At 45.0% G+C, this 17,135-nt stretch overlaps 1 protein-coding gene across 1 annotated transcript in view; it reads left to right on the top strand.

The window, feature by feature from the left end:
- The window catches only part of SERINC2 (serine incorporator 2), a 142,194-nt gene that overhangs the window by 96,643 nt on the left and 28,416 nt on the right, over window positions 1–17,135 (top strand). Inside the window, exon 6 of the mRNA XM_069224896.1 lies at window positions 7,441–7,610. Coding sequence (XP_069080997.1) covers window positions 7,441–7,610 — 170 coding nt within the window. The remainder of the gene's footprint in view (window positions 1–7,440; window positions 7,611–17,135) is intronic.

Here is a 17,135-nt window from a genome sequence, read left to right as displayed (position 1 = left end):
CCTGAGGACTCGTATGGGGAAAGACTGCTTCCAGCGCATTTATTTTTGAGCCAACCAAAAGGGAATTTCCTCCCGCTTGGCGGGTACTTTACTCATGATCAAATTTACAGTTGCAGGGTTAATGCCTGGTGTAGCTGTGTGTGGTTGTGCTGGGGCAGCACATGCTGGGTTTGTATTTGCATTACAAACTGTACTTTACAGTCTGTATATTCCAGTGAGCTCTGTATATAAGCGGAGAACCTTAGCTAATGTCAAGGTTGCTGCTTCAGGGTGCAGTGTATCCTTGGCCAATAAAGGTCAGCTCGCCTTCATTTCTTAGAGGACCTTGCATAACGTGTAGTATTGTATGTGGTAGGGTGCCATCAAGCCAATTATTATGGTCTTGATAAAATAGTGGTATTTCTAAGTATGCATAAGCTCTGTATTGTGCAGGTATATTTGCAGGTGTGTAATAATTAAATGTTTGTTTTCAAATCAACTGCTGGAAAAGAGACCGAAGAATAAAATATTTCTGTTCTGTAGGCTGGATGAGCCTCAACAACAAATGTAACTTGACCCCCCTGGCCATTAGACCATTTTCCAATATTTACTGCAATTGCTACCTGTTCTGGGTTCGCCTTGTTAATGGTAAAAGGTCTTTCTTCAGATATAGGACACCAAGTGGGGATTGATCCTTTTAAGGTTCAAGCTTGAACAACATACAGCGTTAGATAGGTGCTACCTAATTAGCTGAGGAGGAATTCCTCAATACCACGGACGTCTCTATATATAGTATTGAGGTGTATTTAGCCTTTAGTGAGACAGAGGTACTAAAGAGGATTTGAAAATTAGTGGCTGATCAAATGTTAGCAGCGCAATGTCGCACATTATCCTAATAAGGCTATTGGATTTGGGCAACAGAATCCCATAGATTGTGGGGTACTAAGTAGAATTCCACACCATGTGACGGCTGTCAGCCTAATTTGTTTTTTCCGGCTAACTAGCAGCGCCTCATCTCTGCCCAAGAACAGGGATGATTATGGCAACCGGGTGCATAACAAGAAAGAGTTCTCAGGGGAGTTTGTCGTCGATCAGATCTCATCCCTTTCTCTGTTACATTAGTCTCACACAGGCAAAGACAACAGACGCAGGATATAGTTCAATAAGGATTTATTGCAGAAACTGCATATTAGATCAAATGGGATTTATTGCAATAACTAGGAGGATAAAACACACTAAAAGCAAAAGGGTGACCAGGAGTGTGAAACACAAAAACCGTCCCACCATACTGTCCCCACGGTTGATATATATCTTTCCTACCTAATCTATGTTGGAGCACAGCATAATAAGCCCTAATCCACCCTTCAGGCTTAACCCCCCCCCCCCCCCCCCGGAAGACATCATCCCTCATACCTGAGCAAGGAAGCCTGTAGTCTAGCAAGACACCGTCTACACATAGGCCAGGGGTTTGGTAGCCTAAGCAAGCAGCTGTAGCGAAAGCAATTAGCATGCAGTCGTGGTCACCTGGCTGGAACCTCCCTCTAATGTGTATGGAACAAAGGAGTGTTTTTATAATAAAGTTAATATTCTAAGAAAAGGTCTGTATGGTTCTGTGAATGTTGGAGAGACAGCCCACCAATTTGTGCTTTCCTCAAGGCTGCAGTCAGATAGGTTTGCCAGCAAAAGTGTAATGCTAAGAACATGATGCTTTCCTAGGCGAAGGAACAAACAGAGAATATAAAACACCGCAACTGAGGCCAATGCTAGAAAAATAAAGCGATTCTGAATAAAAAGTAACTGGGCTAAAATAGCTATACAGCTTCCCAGCGCTCCATTTTTACCAAAAGTGGTTGCGCCCTTTTATGTAGGCCAATCCATCACCTTACTTTTGACACGCCAGCACATCCTTCTAAGGAAGAGGAGAGGCTCCACCGACTGGACTCAAAAGAACGTTGGCTTTCTACCTTTATCGTACCAAAGAGTTCTGGGTGGATGTTCAATTCTTTCTGGGTTATATAGGTGCAAAGAAAGCTCAGGCAGTGCAGAACAGGACCATCTGCAGATGAGTCATTCTCTGCATTAAAATGTGCTTCCATTGACTAAGAAGCAACCCCCAGAGGATTTGCATTCTCACTTACAAGAGCAACAGCTTAGACCACTGTGTTAGCACGCAGAGTTTCAGTCCTGGACATGTCCGGTGCAATGTGGACGTCATTTCACACCTTCACTAAACACTACTGCTTGGACAGTCTGGTCCGAAGAGACAGGTTTTTTTGCCCGTTAAGTCCTGCAAGACTTCCTAGTATGATCTTGGTTTGCAGACTTGCCTCCAGGGATGGTATTGCTTGGGAATCTATTCTAAGGTAAAGAAACTCCAACTAGAAGTCTCCATCAGATGAACAAGTTACTTACCTTTGATAATTCTTTACCTCATAGAGACATATTTTAATTGCAGATTCCTTACCGACCCACCCATCCTCCCGACTGTGCTAACTGATTTTTAAAGACAGGGACTTCCCTTTCAGGGCCCTAGTTCTGGTGCACCAGTGAACAGTGTTCTTCATGGCTCTGCGCTTCTGCCATGAAAAGTCGTGATAAAAAACTTAAATCAGTGCACCAGGGTAATGCCAATGACAGACGCAGAATCGAACAACCCCACCTGATGTCACGCAGGGGTACTGCTTGAGAAAAATCTCCAGATCCAGACTGACGCCTAGTGGAAATTCTAAGGCAAGGAATCTGCCACTAGAATATGTCTCTACCAGTTTGATAGAGACTTCTAGCTGCAGATTTCTTACCTTTGAATTCCCTGGCGTCCGTTTCAAATCTGGAATTTTTTGCTGAGCAATACCCTGTGTGCACCTTTCGGTGGCGTTGTTCAGATCCACATGCGTCGCTCGGTTCCACGTGGCATCCTCAACATCGTTGGAGCCATTTGTGACGTCACGGTCGCCTATAAAGGCACCACCCCGGCGCACGTACGCAAGTTCTTTTCCTTCTGTGCCGGTTAAGAGCAGGTCTGGGATAGAGATACCCTCTGCCTTTTTTGGCAGGCCTTTTTATTAAAAATGTATTTTTTTTTTTTTACACTTTTGTCGAAGATGTTTTTTCATATGTGCGAGATTTCATTGAGTAAGACTGGGTTCAGGTTGGGTGCTGCCTGCCGTTGCACCCTGTAGGTGATGGACCCCCACCAGGTATTTCTCTGGTGCCTTGTCAGAGACCAAGACTCAGTCGTGCTCCAACTGCCGGGCCATCCCCATGAAAGCTTTTAGAGAGCGGTCTCTGAAATTCATTGCAGCCCGGCAGTTGACATCGGTAGGCCCAGCTCCTATGAGGCCATGGTCCCGCTTGAGTAGGAGGTCACAGGACCGCGCCAGGAGCCCCAGGTCCTCTTCTCATTCGAGGTCCTCCGGGCACTCGGGGAAGAGACACAAAAAAAAGTCCCAGTGGACTTTGACTTTGCCCCGTCCGTTGGCCGATGAAGCTTCACAGTAACATCAACGTTCCGAGCACGGTTCCACAAAGCTGATGCCAGGGCGGACTTCGCGTCTACCCCCTATCCGTGATCCGGAGCGCCCCGCTCAATATAAAGTATTTTCAGAAGCCATGCGCCTCATATTTGAATGAGCTGCCCTGCGTGTGGGTCTTTGGACCCAGTGAGTTCAGCAGGGACCCCATCAGGTTTGATGAATGTGGTTTCGGCCTTGGCGCTGTTGGGGACCCTGGAATCAGATATCGGATCTGGACCAACTCTGGTTCCACATAGTCGGCCTCCTCTGGCATCGGTCCCGACGTCACCACTGCCAGCACCCACTGGTGGTGCGATTCTCATCCTCACTCCAGATGAGCCGGAACGATGTCGAACTAAGCTGATTCCGACTTCTATGGCACCGACAGGGCCCAGATCTGTGCCTGAGGCTTATTTTCAACAGCCAAGCACAGGTGAGGAATGGAGGGGTCTGAGGACCCTTTAAAGTATAGTTTAGAGCAGGACTGGTATGAGGATCTAGGGGAAGCCAGTGGACTGGATACCTCTCCAGATACTGGCATGCTCTCACCTCCTTCTGTGGCTACGGAGGAAGGAGCTCCATATGCTATGATGGTGTGTAGAGCAGCTGAGGTCTCGGACCTAGAGTTGCCTACGGTGCCGGTCAAGACAAACATCCTGACAGGTGTTTCAGTCGGGGGTTTCTACATCGGAGCCGATGTTACCCTTCAACGAAGCCCTTACTCATGTCCTGCTGGGGATGTGGTTCAAACCCAGCACAAGGGCTCCTGTAAATAGGTCAGTTGGCTGCCGCCATCGACCAGCTCCTACTGACCCTAGTCTCCTCACCCAACACCCCACCCCGGAGAGCTTGGTGGTCCGAGCCTCCACTTTCCATGGTGCCTTTCCTTTCGCTCCCAGAGATAGGGAATCCAAGATGCCGGACCAACTTGGGATGAAGATGTTTTCTTCCTCCTGCCTGCCATGAGGTCCATAAACACCTCATGCCTACTGGGCCAGTTTTCCCATACTTTATGGCATACGGTGGCACAGGTACTGCCCCAGATCCCGCAGGGTATATGGGACACACTCACTCAAGCTGTCCAGGATGGGTGAGATGCAGACAAGTTTACGATTCAGTGTGGTTTGGACACGATCGAGACTCTGGGCAGAGCAATTTCATCAACAGTGGCCCTTTGTCGCCACGCCTGGCTTTTAGGGGGATGTCCAGGCAAACCGGATGGACATGCCCTTCGATGGCTCATGCCTTTTTGGAGAAAAGGCAGACTCTGCGCTTGAGCAGTTCAGGGACTCTAGAAATACGGCCATATCATTGTGCCCTTCAGCGCCTGCTCGCCAGCAGTCTGCCCTTTGCCCCTTTCAAGGCTTAGGAAGGGGCAGGGTACCACGCCACCCACAGGTCAGCCGTAGTCCTCCATCACAGCATCCAGTGCGAGGACAAGGTCATGGTACCTTCAGATCCAGAGGGTACAGCCAGAGGTCGGCCACCAACCAGCCCACCTCTTCCATAGTGTTCTAGTATGGTTCTGCAAGACCATGTTCGTCCAGTTGGAGGGTGGATTCAATTTCATCTCCCTCACTGGCGGTTTCTCTGAATGCCAGGGCGGACAAACCCCACCGTCGATGCCTAGCGGATCACAAATGGTATCTCCATCCATAGGTGGCACAAGGACCCTTTCACAGTGGGGAGAGCCTTTGTTAGATCTGTTCACCTTCGCAGAGAACACGCATTGTCAGCAGTATTGCATGTTGGAGTTTCAAAGGTGGCAATAGCTTGGCGACCCTTTTCGACGCAAGTGGAGTTCAGGCCTCCTTTACGCTCCCCCCCCCCCCCCCCCCCCCCCCCCCCCCCACCACCACCACCACCACTTCTGCCCAGAGTTCTCAAGAAGATCAAGAATGACCGGGCCCAAGTCACCTTAGTGGCTCCAGATTGGGCACGGATATTCTGGTATCCCGAGCTTCTCAAAATGAGCATCAGTCCTCCGTTCGGGCTGCCCCTTCGGGAGGATCTTTTGTTGCAGCAGCAGGGGAGGGTTCTCCAGCCGAACCGGTCAACTCTGCCTTCATGCGTGGAGACTGAGCAGCACAGTTGATGGCTTTTGACCTTCGTCCCGAAGTCTGTAAAGTTATTTGGCAGCCAGGCGTCCCTCCACTAAAACGGTGTACGCCTGCCATTGGAAACACTTTGTTATTGTACAGAAAGGTCTATTGATCCTCTTTCTGCTTCTCTTTCTGATATCTTTCTCTTTATACTTTCCCTTGCCCAGCAAGGTTCTACCTTGTGTATTCTTAAGGGCTATCTACTTGCCTTATTGGCATTCCTTCGGCTGCCTGATGAGCCTTCACTTTTCAAATCCCCCACTGCACATAGATTCCTCAAAGGGCTTGTATGTATGTTTTTCTCCTACGCCCGTTGCTATGCCCCAATGGGACTTAAATCTGGTCCTCATATTTCTGATGTGTACTCCCTTCGAGCCTTTACACAACTGTCCCCTCTGGCTGCTCACTACCAAGATAGCCTTCTTAGTGTCAATACCATCTGCCAGGAGGGTGAGTGAGATGCAACCTCTGTCATCAAAGCCACCATATCTCACTATCTATTCAGACAAGGTGTTACTCAGAACTCGTGCCTCTTTCCTCAAGGTGGGGACCACATTTCATCTGGGTCAGAACATCACCCTGCCTACCTTCTTTGCTCCACTGCATCCCTCTAAGGAAGAGGAGCGACTCCACTGACTGGACCCAAAAAGATCGTTGTTGTTCTACCTTGACCACACAAAAGAGTTCCAGATGGATGAACAACTCTTTGTGGGGTATGTGGGAGCAAAGAAGGGTCGGGGCAGAAGCGAACCATTTTGCTCCGTGTTGTTCTCTGCATCAAGATCTGCTACCCATTGGCCAGGAAGCAACCTTCTGAGGTCTTGAGGGCTCATTTTTCCTAGGGGCAAAGTTGCTACCACTGCGCTAGCTTGGGCCATTCCAGTCCTGGAGATTTGTCAGGCGGCAACGTGGGCATCTTTGCACACGTTTGCAAAACATTACTGCCTGGACAATCTGGTACGGAGAGACAGAGACTTTGCCAGTCCTGCATGACTTTTTAGTGTAGTAGAGGTATCCACAGCCCACCTCCAGGAGGTTATGGCTTGTGTATCTATTCAAAGGTAAGGAATCCGCAGCTAGAAGTCTCTATCAGATAAACAAGTTACTTAACTTCAGTAACGCACTACCTAGTAGAGACTCTATCTAGCTGCAGATTCCTTACACCCACCCATTCCTCCCCGCTCTGTGGCTATGTCAGTAGGGTTAGGGTTTATCCCTTTCACAGCTCTAGTTTTGTACAGACAAAGTGTTGCTTCATCCATGACTCGGCGCTTCTGGCGTGGACGTTTGTGGGTAAAAGAACTGGCGTACGCGCACCAGGGTGGTGCCTTTTATAGGAGGCTGTGACGTCACAGTCTGCTCCAACGACGCAGATGATGCCACGCGGAGCCGAACGACGCCACCCAATGGCGTGTGCAGGGTATTGCTGAGCAAAAACTTCCAGATTTGAAACTGACGCCAGGGAATTTAAAGGTAAGGAATCTACAGCTAGATATTCTCTACCAGATAATGCATTACCGAAGTAAAGTAACTTGTTCAATAATGCGTTACTGAAAGTAAGTAACTTGTTTGTTTATGCTGTAAGGCACTGATACACCAGGCCATACAGGCACAGGGAAGAATGGTACTCATTTGGGCGGGGTGGACAGTGCTTTTATGTACCAGGCAGTAGAAGAGCAAGAATGGAAAAGTCTTGTTTTTTTTACTTGACAATCATGATGGGCTCTTCCTGAGATTAGACAGCTTTTCAGAGAGAGTGGCTTAATGGATAATATCTCCTCTTGCCATTACAATTCCTAAGTGTCTGCAGGTCTTCCTTCACACAAACATTATCTGTCCTTCCACAGCCCTACTGATCTTTACTGCCCTCCTGTATGCAGCGACCATCGCTGCCGTTGTAGTGCTCTACGTTTACTACACGAGGGCCGGTGAATGCACTGCCAACAAGGTCTTCATCAGTCTGAACCTCATCTTCTGTATCATCGTGTCTATTGTGTCCATCCTTCCAAAGGTCCAGGTAAGAGGCACAAGTGTGTCATATGTCTGCGCCACAAAGAACAATCCTTCAGCGACCCTTTAGTTGAGGTTAAATGAACATTATTTCTGAAAAGTAGCATTAGTTAATCTATTATTTGTGACTCTCAAAGCAACTGGACGTTTGTCATTGAAAATGTCTCTTACATAAAATACCAATCAGTGTTGATCCTACTATATTTCACCAGCCACAAAGCACCTGGGGAAATCCACATGACCTTTTGTGTTAAGTTCACGCCTCCTTTCATTTTTTAGACTGCTTGAGGTCTTGTATGGATTGCAAAAACAACCTCCATGTAACTGCACTGAGAACAGGACTGGAAGTCACCAGTAGCCTTCAGATGTGGGTTTCAAGTGATACACGACTCAGTAGTCTTTCTGTTGCATTCTGGTCAATGTGGTCCTTCTATACATAGTTGCAGGTTTGCCAATGATGTAAACCTTGGTAACCTTTACTTTCTTGCAATATTTCGTTTTTGTTAGCTTGATTAACTATTCATTTTGCAATATATACTTTTATTAACTCTAGACTCATGTTTTTACTGTTCATGATCTCTTTGGTGGAGCACACCAGATGCGAAGTTCCTGCTTACCAGCAGGTACATGGTGCCAAACTTATTTCCATCATAACATTTGAAGACCAGTTCATTTTTAGCTGTTGAGACATTTTACTGCATTGGTCAACACCCCCTGGTGCATTGTCATTGGCCCCCCAGGAACAACTGCACTTGCTCTAAGTGGTTTAAAACTTCTATGTTATATTGATGGTTGGGATCAAGGTTATTGGATCTGTGAGCGAGCTTCACATTATACACATATTGCAGAGGTCGTGAAACTGGGTGGCAGGCTCCTTTGAGAGGGTCTGAATTAATCTCAGTGAGGCTCCAGGAACTGGCCAAGAGGAGCACCATACTGAAAATGTTTTTGGAGAAAAATAGAGGCAGATAGCTAGTCAAACGTTTGATGCTGTTTTACCTTAAGAAGCTTAGGATGTTCATTCATAGCATATTGGAAGTCATGAATTATTGCATTTTTAAAAGGGATAACTAAATGTATTGCAGGAGGGGGTGCAGCATTAAAACGTTTGAAGACCACTGATAAAAAGTGAGATTTTGTACTTGCCACCAAACCTGATAAAGCTGAACTCGCAATAGTGAGACAAATACCCCTGTCATGTTTCTCGATATAGGCAAAAGGGAGCAAAACCCGATCATCAGAACCCTATGACAAGGAATAGATGTCCAGTGCTCCCATTCTTATGAGGTCTTTCCAAACTAAATTTCCAAAATATTTATGGACATAGAGACCAGCTCACTGCTAAGCGTTCACAGTGTTCAATTAAATTAGCACTGATTTACCCTTCTTTCAGTTTAATTGTTTTGACAGCCAGTGTGCAAATGTTGTCAAACATTTGAATGCCTGCTGGTAAAACCAGTATGAATTTTCTGCACCTAGTTAGTAAGGATGTGTTTCAAACTATTGCTAAAAAGTTTCTTTTAGTATTTAGCAACAACACATTGGTCCTTAATGACAGATATTCCTATGCATACTTCCCCAGATTGCAGAGACCCACTAAGCAAGTAAAATGGTTGCAGTCCTTGATTTGGTAAAGGTTCAAAAATATTTGTCCTCAATGTGGTCAATGTAGGTCTTTGTAACCAAGCCACTAATGGTTATCTTAAAATCAGAATGCTGTTTGGAGCACATGAGTCCCTCCATCTGAGTCCTATTGCGAGGAATGTCGGTTTTTCCAGAAAGTTGGGGACATTTTTTGCTGTGTGGTTTTGGGAAAGCTGGTCGCGTTCTTATTTATTTATTTATTTTTTTAAACAGTCCTGCTTTCTTCCACATATGGTGAAATGGTAAGTCTTCCCATGGGGTCCTTTAGCCAGTCTATTATTTGTCTGTTTGACCTTCAGGATTGTTGCGAACATGCTGTGGTTTTTGTTACTTGTTTATTATAGCCATTTTTTTTAACCACGGACTATGGTGTTGACACTTTACTTACCTAGGTCACGTAGTCTGCCCTAGGACCTGTAGCCCTTTGTCGTCCTGCAGCCTATTTCAGTTTTTCCTCATCTAGTCTGTACACATATTTGGGCCCTTTTGGCCAGAGTGGAAACTATGGTGAGTTTACCATTAACAGTTGTTTACAGTGCATCCCAAACAACTGAACAGTTAAAATCCCCAGCCAGGAATAAGGGTATGAAAGCTGCCACTATGTGCTTAATCACTGGGATAAGAATAACCCTATGATTGGACCTGGTGTGATGTATCGGTGATTTAACCGGAATTTGAATGCCTTTTTTTTTTTTTTTTTTTTTTTTTTAATTGGCCTTCTTGATGGCCAATGATTTCAGCTTTAAGGTGAATACAGTTTCCACTGGATGTCTTCCCAAATGTAGTCTCTCCACTTTAAGTGTGAGAATCCTGCAGCCAAAGGTTTTTAGGGCAATCACTTCACTGTAATCCCACTGCACTATCAGCATAACGAACTAGCACCTGAATTAACCCCAAGGTCCCATCAAAAAAGCAAAACGAAGCAACCAAAATGCAATAAAATGCAAAAAGATGCCATCAGCAGAGGCCCGTGTCAAGGGAGTAAAAGGGGTGATGTTTGTGTTGTGACACCTCCCAAATAAATACATTCTTGGCTTGATAGTTTTGTTTGGGGCATAGAGTTGGGTCTTCTAGGCTTGTGCTGGTTTTGTTTTTTCTTGTCATCCTGTTTTCACTAAGTGGTTTACATTTGTTTGTTTTTGTTTTGGGTTCAGGAGGTTAAATATGTTTTGGCCCAGATTTACAAAGATTTAGTCAGGCATTATGTCATTTTTTTGATGCAGCCCAATGTGCAAAATCTTGTTTTTTTGTTTTGTATTTACAAACCCACTCAAATGTTGCTTTGTGAAAAAGGTAACGCATCGCACTGTATTGTGCTGCTTTGTTATACTTTGCATCAGGTAAGCTTTCCCGTGCATCCACTAATGGATTTTGACGGAAACTCATAACTACATAGGCAAAGATTTACAAAGTTTGTCTTGGTTACATCACTTTTTGTGATGCACACAAATGTCGATTTGCGTGACTTTGTTAGAAAAAGTAAGAGCGTGCATTGCGCTGCCATGCAATTCTTTGTATCAGATAGGCATTACATGGGTGGTGCATGGGCGTTCCTGTACATCCACCCAAGGATTTTGACACAAATCTATATTTACAAAGAGTCGTAGACATAGTTTTGTGCCACATTAGTGCACCTTTCTGAGGCTATCGTAACAAAGAAAAATAGTTTTATTTCTTCTTGTGATTTAGTATTTGCATGTGCAGGAAGGTACCCATTCCTGCAAAAAACTATCCTGACTAGACAAAATTGCACTATAGTGTAAGGATGCCCTTGTTGGCAATGGGAAGCCCAAAGTGCACCAGCTCATTGATAGGGCAGAACTGTGCCATTTCTTCGAAAATATCCCTTTAGACAACACAGTACAGTGCATCAGCTTTGCTTGTCGTAGTTTGGACTCTTGCTCTGGGCAAGACTGCTGGTTAAAGGATGACAGTACTTTTGTTTGTAGGCGACTACGCCTTTCCTACAAGTCGCAACTGTTATCCCAACCTTACCGGCTCACGAGCAGCACCTCACCAGAAACACAATAGTAAAAGGTGATTTGTGGCAGCCTTTACACATAGACTCGAGAATAAGATATCTCAGGGAATGTCGTGGTTAAACGGAGATTACCCCTTTCTCACAGATATATCATGTCTCATACAAACACAGGCAATGACAAAGATGCAGTAAAGTTTCAATAGTTTTTATTTAACATAACTGCAATTTGCGATAAGTTGCATGGGCTGCAATGATTAGGATAATGAATATTGCAAGAAACAGAATTGTGAAGACGAGAGTCATTATTACAAAGACCCCCACCATCTTGCAATGCATAGAAAAGACATACGAGATGTAATATGCCCTAATACCCTAATGTGAAAGGCCTAACCTCCTACCTAAAGGAGAGCTGGGTTTTCTAAACCTAATCTGCCAATGCCATGTCCATGAGAGGAGCCCCCAACCCTCGTTACCTTGGAATGAGGTCTCTATCTCAGACTCCGCAGGGACACAAAGACTGGGTCAGCATCAAGACGGCGTGCAGCATCGATATCAGCGATGGTGGCGATGTCCTCTGGTCGGAATCCCTCTGATTATCTGTCTAAAGTGCAATGTATTTATACAGATCTGCAAGGACCCCTGACGTAGGTGTGTTCCCAAACAATAGATAACAGACATGCTTGGGACGGCAATTAATATGAACAATCCCTTGAAAGTATAGAGAAGGAAAATCCCTCAGTGTGAACACCTACTGTTTGTTTGTCTTTGTTGCTTGATCTTGACGCCTTAGCGCGGTGACACTGATAATGTAACTCATAACAAGTGGCCTAACTATAAACAAGGCAGCCATCTTAGAAGAATTAAATAATTAAATGGGCTAAGACAGAGCAAGCTATGTAGGTTAAAAGTCACTAGGTGACGGGGGCACGAGTCTGCAAGCCAGAGGTTAAGCTAACTCCTGTTAACCCATTAAAAACGAACTAGGATTTCACTACAGCTTGCTGTGCTGCTCCCCTTCCATGCAAATATGCCCCTTGGTTACCAGTTTAGCAAAAAGGTAGCAGGTTTGCACTCATAGAAGTACTCCTTGAATGGATACCAATGTACTGCTTCTTATGATTTGCAGACATTGGCCCATATTAGTCTTGGAATGCTACTCCAGTTACAGGTTTCCAAGCATACTAGTGACTATCAAACACCCAAAAGGTGTTGGGATAAGTGTTTGTAAGTAGTCTAATTATTAGGGGTAGCGTTCTAAACCATTGTGTTTTTTTGCTCACTGTTCCACTGTAGTCAGAGGACCCGATTTAGGATTTATCAGATGGACTAAAAGAACACATTGTGGCAAAGGACTTTACTAACTTTACTCCACCCTCCAAATGTATTGCTTTTCTCCAGCCTGGCGGACATCTCTTTTAATTGGCAAGATCTGCCGTTATGGTGGTTCTTGTCAATGTAGAAACATTTTCCAATTTAAAAAAAAAAAAAAAAAAAAAATTCTTCAAAAACAAACTTCAAAGCGGGAGTTGGTTTTTAAAGAACAAAAAGACGAATGACCGTGGGGTTCAGGTCATTTTTTTTTTTCTTTCTTTTTTTTTTTTATTTACCTACTCATTAGCACCAGGATACCCATTGCAGTGGCGGACAGTAAAAGAAGGAAAGAGGGGGAAAAAAAGAAAAAAAAAAAAAAGCATCCGACCATCCACACTAAATAGGGATGGATGGTCGAATGGCTTACTTCTGACTACAACTACTTCATCAGCATAAAACTGGTGGTCTGCCCAACGCATTCGGACCGACGGACCTTGACTGTGGTGGGCAGGGTACTCCATCACTGTTGGAACAGAATACCAGTCTGCCAAATTCTAAATGAGCCCCAGCTGCTCAGTTAACACAAATCAGTACTGACCCTGCCTCTCATGGGAGCAGTCCATCCCGAACTCGGGTCACCCCACACATTAACCCTGTGGTGCACTGCTTATTTGAGTTGGTATATGAGATTCACAACCCCAAACTCTCACTGAATAAACTGCATGCCTTACCCTTTACCCAGCTTTGTGGGCTATTTTGTGCAGGTCATTGTGTATGATCTGTATGTTGAGCCTCCAGACTTGCCCCAGCTCCCATATGCAACGAAAGATTGGGGAGAAGAAAAAGCAGAATTGTCTGTCCTCCCACCATATGACAGATGATCAAATGGATGAGCCTTAAAACTGAAACCCCCCAGCGACTAAGTAATTTGGTATCTTGAGACAGAGCTGCAAATTTGAGTGGGCTGTCTCTCTTCGCCCCACAGTTTCTTGAAAGTCCTTTCTGATTTGATTGCTGCTTCTGCCTTCCAGTCTGTTTCCCTTTGAGAGCCATTTCATGTTCCATGTGAACCCTTTGGAAAATCCTTTTTCATAGGAGACATTCAGGCCCCCCTCATATTCTTGTAAGTTTTCTGTCCAACGTCACAATCACAGCCATCAAAAATGTCCAGTGAAACCTCATTTCTTTTTAGGGCATGGCCTCAACAGCAGGGTGACGCTCCATACTGTTCAATGAAGAACTCTTTGCTAAATCCTTGAGCAGAATCAGGTAGTCGTCCTAGAAACAGAAATCTGACAAACGTCTTTTCCTGCCTCAACAGTGCCTCTTTCTGACATCGGAATAATTAGCTTCACCTAGCACATTTCCCTTTCAAATCAGATTTTCCCAATTTTCAAAATTACTGAAGGCTGTAGATTTTGGAGACCTCTATTGTGAGACAGTCCAGGCCAGGATTTGCTTCTGAAGAGGTGCTGCAGGTTTAGTAACTACTGGTGTCCTTGTGGTGATTGCTCCATCTTTTCTTACTCAGTAAATCTTTTGGTATATTTCTGTGTAGCATACAGAATTCATTATTGATTTCAGAGCTATCCGCGTTGTGTAGAAAACTTTGCTTCACTTCACCTACATTGTCTCATCAACTTCAGCATGCCCCTTTCCCAGTGGCTACCTTTTCTGCAAGAAGGATAAAGGTTAAGCACCCACACATCTAAGAATCCTTGAGGTATATTATCACTGCATTCTTTAGTTAACCTACACAGCATACTGTCTCCAACAAGCGTGACATGAATGATTTAATTCCCCCCACTGGGTGCTCCAGGCTTAACACTGCTGTGAATGGCACTACCTGAAAACTGCTAGAAGGAAAGTGAAGGGGGGTTAGTTGAGACAGTTTGGGGTATAAGTCTCCTGTGTTCACCTCCCCATTTCAAACTTACCTCCTCCCCCAATGTTTTCATTGTACTTGTTGACAGTAGTTCACAGCAAAGCGAGGATGAGGGCAGTGACACATGGCAGTCTAATTGGGGAGCACAGCATTCAGCCTTCACAACAATTGGGCACTGAAGTTTACTGTTGGCATTAGAAACACGGAGAGCTCACAACGGCCACATGTTACCCTTCAAACTGTGGCCCCCTTTCTTATTTGATCATGAGTCCCTACTGAGTCTTTAGGGTGGGGTGCTACATCTTGGAGAAAGTGATGTGCTCCCTCCGATGCCTTCTGGCCAGTTCATGCTACAAAAATACCATGCACATGGCACATGTACAGACTGAGTGTTTTACAGTTCAAAGAAGGATATAAAGTCAGTGCATGGCTGGAGAGGTAGCTGGGTTGTGGACTATTAATACATTGTGATGTGTTCTATTAAAAGAGGAGTCTTCAGCTCTTTTCGAATTTTGAGCAGAGTTGTAGCTGTCCCTATGGATAAGATTTTCTGTTTCAGACCCTGAGGGCATAGATGAAAAGGGCACTTGCCTTGTTTGTATTTTTTTGCACCACTTAGTCTGCAATCTGATGGTGTCCTGGCTGCGGGTGTGCTGAGAAACACTAGTCGTGATGGCTTTGTGAATGTTGCAGTTGATTGTGAAGAGATGGTCCAGGCTTGCAAGGGGAGCAAGTGAAGTGTCATCATGAGAGGGGTGTTGTGTTCATATCTTTAATCAATGGATGAGACAGGTTGTGGCATGTAGGATGCCCATAAGAGGGCCAGTATGGATTCCTTAAGACAGTGGAGCAAGGCGTTAACAGCAGCCAGAAGCACAAGTAAGATGGATTGAACTGCAGTTTTGAAGTAGTTTTCTGGAAGAGAGCTAGTGCCAGGCAGTCTTTGATTATTTTTTTTTGGGGGGTGGCAGTGTGTTCCTTGAGGGCAAGTTTGGTTGCCGTGGTCAATCTAAGTGACTTGGCATTCATTGACAGTTATGGTGTGAAACTGTCAAGTTTCACATCATTGCACCAGATTTGTGCTGTTCTTGTTTATTGTTCTTGTTATTGAGGGGGAGAGGTGTGTGCTTGACGACCAACTAAAACTCTTTAACATTCAGCTAGAAATATTAGGTATTACCATTTTGATCCCAGTCGGGCTGTCGACATTATGGACCTCATCAATCTCCAGAGTGAGCATTGAGGGCCCCAGCTGCTGTTTAGCTGGACATTCTGAGTGATTCATCACAGCATTTGTCTGAACAATGAGTAAGTACATCAAAATCACCTCCGAGGTTCTGGCAATAGATTCCCCCTCCTCTGATATCCTGAAACATGTCAATCTACCATTACTGTATACGTGACTGGGAGCTGTGTACGACGTGGCAGCATGGCACTGCATGGTCTTCCTGTCTGTGATGCCTATGTTATAACATGCTTGTATTGTGTTGTCCAACGTTGGTTCACAAGAGCCTGTTTCATGCCAGATTTTCTAGATACTCACTTGAGATGCAGTTACACATAATACATCCAATTTGGAATGAATGAGTGAATTTGTATTGTGAAAATCTGTGGCATTGAGACCTTAAGGACTAAGTTTGGATAGCCCTGTTTTAAAGCATTCATGTACACTATTGTATTAGGACTCTACATGGAGAAGTTGTGTTTTGTAGCAATCTCTTTAAGATGATGATCTGCATCATTGTTAAATGACACTTACTTGTGCCTACTATCCCTCCTGGGGTACAGGCCATCAACCAGTACTCTTCATCCATCTCTATCCTGGGCTTTTCTATCAGCCTGACTCCCGGTGTAACCCATCTCCTTGCAGTCCACCTCATGGCCTCTGCACCAAGTGTTTCTTGGCCTTCCTTTTTTTTCTTTTGCCTTGAGGGTTCCAGGTCCGAGCCTACCTGTTGGTGGGCTTGCAAGGGTGTGACCTATCCAGCCCAAGCGTCTTTTAATGATTTCTTCATGAGCAGAGAGTTGTAAAGTCTGCTGCCATTGGTCATTGTTGCTGATTTGAGTTTGGCCAGCTGGTTTGGGAGATTTTTTCTAAGGCAGGTGTTGATGAAGGTCTGGAGTTTGCTGGTGGTGGTGGTTAGTGCTGTTCTTCAAGTTTCTCCTCCTTACAGAAGGATTGATTTTACATTGTTGTTAAAAAGACTGATCTTGGCTTGCAGCTTTAGGTCCTTAGAGCTCCAAATCTCCTTTAGCTGAATGAGGGCAACCCTTGCTTTGTCTATTCTTGCCTTCTCTTTGTCTGTGCCGCCCTGCTTGTCTATGACAATGCAGAGGATGTAGGCCTCACCCTCTTCCAGTGAATCACCTGCACGAGTGACTGCAGTTGTCCTGGTCATGTTAGTCTTTAAGATCTTGGTGTTTAATTTGTGGATGTTGAGGCCAAGTTGTGCAGATGTGGCTGCCACATTATTGCTCTTCTCTTGCATCTGCAGATGGGTATGGGAGAGAGCGCGCCAGGTGATCTGTAAAGTCCAGGTCCATTGAGCTGAGTCCGAGGTGTTAACTGGATCAGGTGTTTTTCCTCCTTGCTGTGGATGTCTTTATGATCCAGTCGATGGCCAGTAGGAAAAGAAAAGGTGAGAGCAAGGAATCCTGGCGGATCCTGGTTCTCACTTGAAAGGCTTCAGTGAGACATCCTCCATGTATTA

Source organism: Pleurodeles waltl, chromosome 3_1 (genome assembly GCF_031143425.1).
Source record: "Pleurodeles waltl isolate 20211129_DDA chromosome 3_1, aPleWal1.hap1.20221129, whole genome shotgun sequence".
Lineage (NCBI taxonomy): Eukaryota > Metazoa > Chordata > Amphibia > Caudata > Salamandridae > Pleurodeles > Pleurodeles waltl.
This window is presented reverse-complemented; position numbering and strand designations above follow the sequence as displayed.